Source organism: Pongo abelii, chromosome 5 (assembly GCF_028885655.2).
Source record: "Pongo abelii isolate AG06213 chromosome 5, NHGRI_mPonAbe1-v2.0_pri, whole genome shotgun sequence".
Taxonomy (NCBI): Eukaryota; Metazoa; Chordata; class Mammalia; order Primates; family Hominidae; genus Pongo; species Pongo abelii.
In genome coordinates this window covers 73,776,601-73,779,509 of record NC_071990.2, presented here as the reverse complement: position 1 = coordinate 73,779,509, position 2,909 = coordinate 73,776,601, and the positions used below count along the sequence as shown (strand labels likewise).

At 46.1% G+C, this 2,909-nt stretch overlaps 1 protein-coding gene across 1 annotated transcript; it reads left to right on the top strand.

Annotated features, from left to right (window-relative positions):
- Positions 1 to 276: 276 nt before the first annotated feature.
- Positions 277 to 1,233, top strand: LOC103890930 (KH homology domain-containing protein 1-like). Its single transcript, XM_009242006.4, has 3 exons — positions 277 to 388; positions 557 to 739; positions 1,064 to 1,233. Exons 1-3 carry the CDS (start codon positions 277 to 279, stop codon positions 1,231 to 1,233), a joined length of 465 nt encoding a protein of 154 aa, XP_009240281.4.
- The last annotated feature ends 1,676 nt before the right edge of the window (positions 1,234 to 2,909 follow it).

Sequence of the window (2,909 nt, the reverse complement as noted above, 5' to 3'; positions counted from 1 at the left end):
GAAAATTTTTGATTCTGGGGCATCAGAAAAGCAAGCACTAGTCAGATGATTAAGTTTGGCATGAAAGGATTAAGCTCAGAGCAGATAATTACTTGGAATGAATTATCTTGGGAAGACCTCCCAGGATTGAACACCCACCCTAAGGTGGTTCAGGGGGCGGGTTGTTTTGGGTGCTTATATTAAGGACAGAGCCTAGGCCCTTCCTCACTTTTTCCAAGTGCTTTACCAACCAGTTGCTTGGACTTGCTCTTCTTCTGAATCAGGTCAGAGCAGAGCATGGCCATGGGAACAAGTGCCCTCAGCAAGAAGCCGTGGTGGACCCTGCCTGAAAACTTTCATGCTCCAATGGTGTTCCACATGGAAGAGGACCAGGAGGAGCTCATCTTTGGTGAGTGGCCTTTGCCCACATCCCCTCCTTCATCCTTGTCTTCTCCATTTTCAATTTTTCCCTTCTGTCTTACCTTCATCAGTCACACATTGGTTCCCCCAAGGCCACCTCCCCACTCCCCAAGGGCTGGTGCTTGATAGACCCTCCTCTTGCCTCTTATGCTCACAGGGCATGGTGACACATACCTTCGCTGCATTGAGGTGCACAGCCACACCCTTATTCAGCTGGAGAGTTGGTTCACAGCTACAGGCCAGACTCGTGTGACTGTAGTCGGACCACATAGGGCAAGGCAGTGGCTGCTTCACATGTTCTATTGTGTGGGGAGCCAGGACTCCTGTCGTCATGATCAAGGTAGGTATCCTTGGCTGAACTGTGGTGGTAGAGGGTTTGATGGTGGAGTTCTGGCTGAGTTGTGTGGCACCTTGGATTCTTGAAGGATCCCTTGTGTGGCTGGGGAATCCAGGTGGTTCCTAAAGTTCACTGGGAAGGGAAGGGCTCACTTTCGTGGCATCCAATTGCTCAGGGAGTAGAGGGTAGTGGGGAGGTATAAATGGGTTACATTAGAAGGCCTGGCTGGGGTGACATCCTCCCTGCGATGTCCCTGGTGGAGTCCAGGCCTGCCAAGGGCCCCAGTAATGGGCTCTGCTTCACCAGCCCTGGGCACTTCTTCTGCAGGCCTCGAGATGCTGGAGCGTGTCCGGAGCCAGCCCCTGACCAACTATGATCTGGTCGCCTCCATTAGTGTGCCACCGTACACCGGAGACCTGTCTTTGGCCTTCAGGATAAGTGGAACCATCTGTCTTAGCGTACCTCAGCCTTTCCCTCACCAAGTGATTGGCTGTTAGGTATTCTATTTGAGTTCACTCTATTCGTAATTAAGGACTGATCTCCCCTGGGAAGTGGGGTTGAGAGGAGAAGTCTTGGCTTCGGTTTTGGTGAGAAAGACATGAAAGACACTGCAGAAAGTTTGAACTTGTGGCCGGGACCTGTCCCTCTCAGGCCTTCTAGGCACATGTCTGAGGGAAGTATCCTGAATGTAAGGAAGTGTTATTGGCAAAGCAATCCAATAAAATAAGCTACCTATGGTGCAAAGACTTCGATGTGCTGTCCTCTTACCTTAGGATGAACTTATTCAGCCCTGAAGGGGATTCTTTGGGCAAGTGCTGAGGTCTGGGGAGGCCCAGCCCAGGGAAGGAGCCAGGCACAAAAGTTGGTGCTTTCAGGAACTGCTCCTCTCAGGCCTGGAGCCTGGTTAGGCTGCTCTGAGTTGAGTGAAAACCAGGGTTTCTAAAAAGGGACCCTCCTAGAAGCCCCAGGGTTTTCCTGGACCTTGAAGTGCAGACAAATGGGGAGAATGGAAAGGTGGGAGGAAGGGTCCAGATGGAGATTCTGAAGTCCCTCAAGCTGTGAATTAATTCATTCCAGAACTTTCTCCCAATGCCAAATCTACATTTGGATCTCTCTAGCCAAGATTATGGCAAGCTAAACCTGTCCTCAGCTGAACTCTTCCCGTTCAAATTTTTTCTTTCTCTAGCAGTCTGTATATCTTATAATGAGGCAATTGCAGTCCTCTATCATAGAGCAATGATGACTTGGACTAGAGTAGAATGGTAGAAGTGTTAGGAAATGGTTGAATTTGCAATCTATTTGGAAGCCAACAAGATTTGCTAATTACGTGGTTTTTACATGGCCAGTTACCAAATAAAAGTTAGAAAGATCATATTCAAAGTATAAAAACACTTATGAATTTGCTCAAGGAAGAATATAACTAAACTACACTATTCTCAAGGAGAATATCATGTTTACTTTTAAATCTATAGTATAATAATTGATGGCTCATAAACTAGAGAAAAAACTTATTTTGTAAAAGACGTGCAAAAAGAGTATTTTCTCTCTGAAGTTTCATACCACAAATGATGAAATTAATATTTTATATTTTAAGGCTGTAATTCTCATCTCTAAATCCCAGTCACCAAAGGCTTCTGTGTGGGTACAGCCTAGGTATCATAATGGAGGAGTGAATATCTCAAACACTGGCATGAGATTACAAGCACTTACATAGCAGCTCTACCAGTAGATGGCTTTATGATCTTCAGCAAGTCACTGATTTCTTAGTTCATTGGTTTTCCCATATAAAATTGAGATAATACTGACTACCTCAGGTGAGCAACTTTCTTTTGCCTGGATTCTTTCACCATCTTTCTTCTAATAGAACTATTGTTTCGTAAAGGTGTACCCTATCTCCCTAGCTCCAAAAGGGGAATGGTGATTGACATAAGCCAATCAGGCCATACACATTGTGATTCACTGGTCCAGGAATGAGCATGTGACCTGTATTAACCTAACTAGGTGTTAGGAAAGGATTTATACTCTGCACTTGAGTGGAGGGTTTCCTGCCTCCTCCTGTCTCTGGTTAGATGTGATTAAGGAGGTGTGTGGCATTTGTTGCCACTGTTGTCATCTTGTAGACAATAAGAGGAGCCACCAACAATATGTGGCTGAAAAGGAGGACAGCAGAGAC

Bases quoted from the DNA above. Each gene is read 5' to 3' on its own strand.
- LOC103890930 (XM_009242006.4), top strand. From the start codon at position 277: ATGGCCATGGGAACAAGTGCCCTCAGCAAGAAGCCGTGGTGGACCCTG. The intron at 389-556 runs GTGAGTGGCCTT...TTATGCTCACAG, and splicing joins CCAGGAGGAGCTCATCTTTG to GGCATGGTGACACATACCTT. The intron at 740-1,063 runs GTAGGTATCCTT...CTTCTTCTGCAG, and splicing joins CTCCTGTCGTCATGATCAAG to GCCTCGAGATGCTGGAGCGT.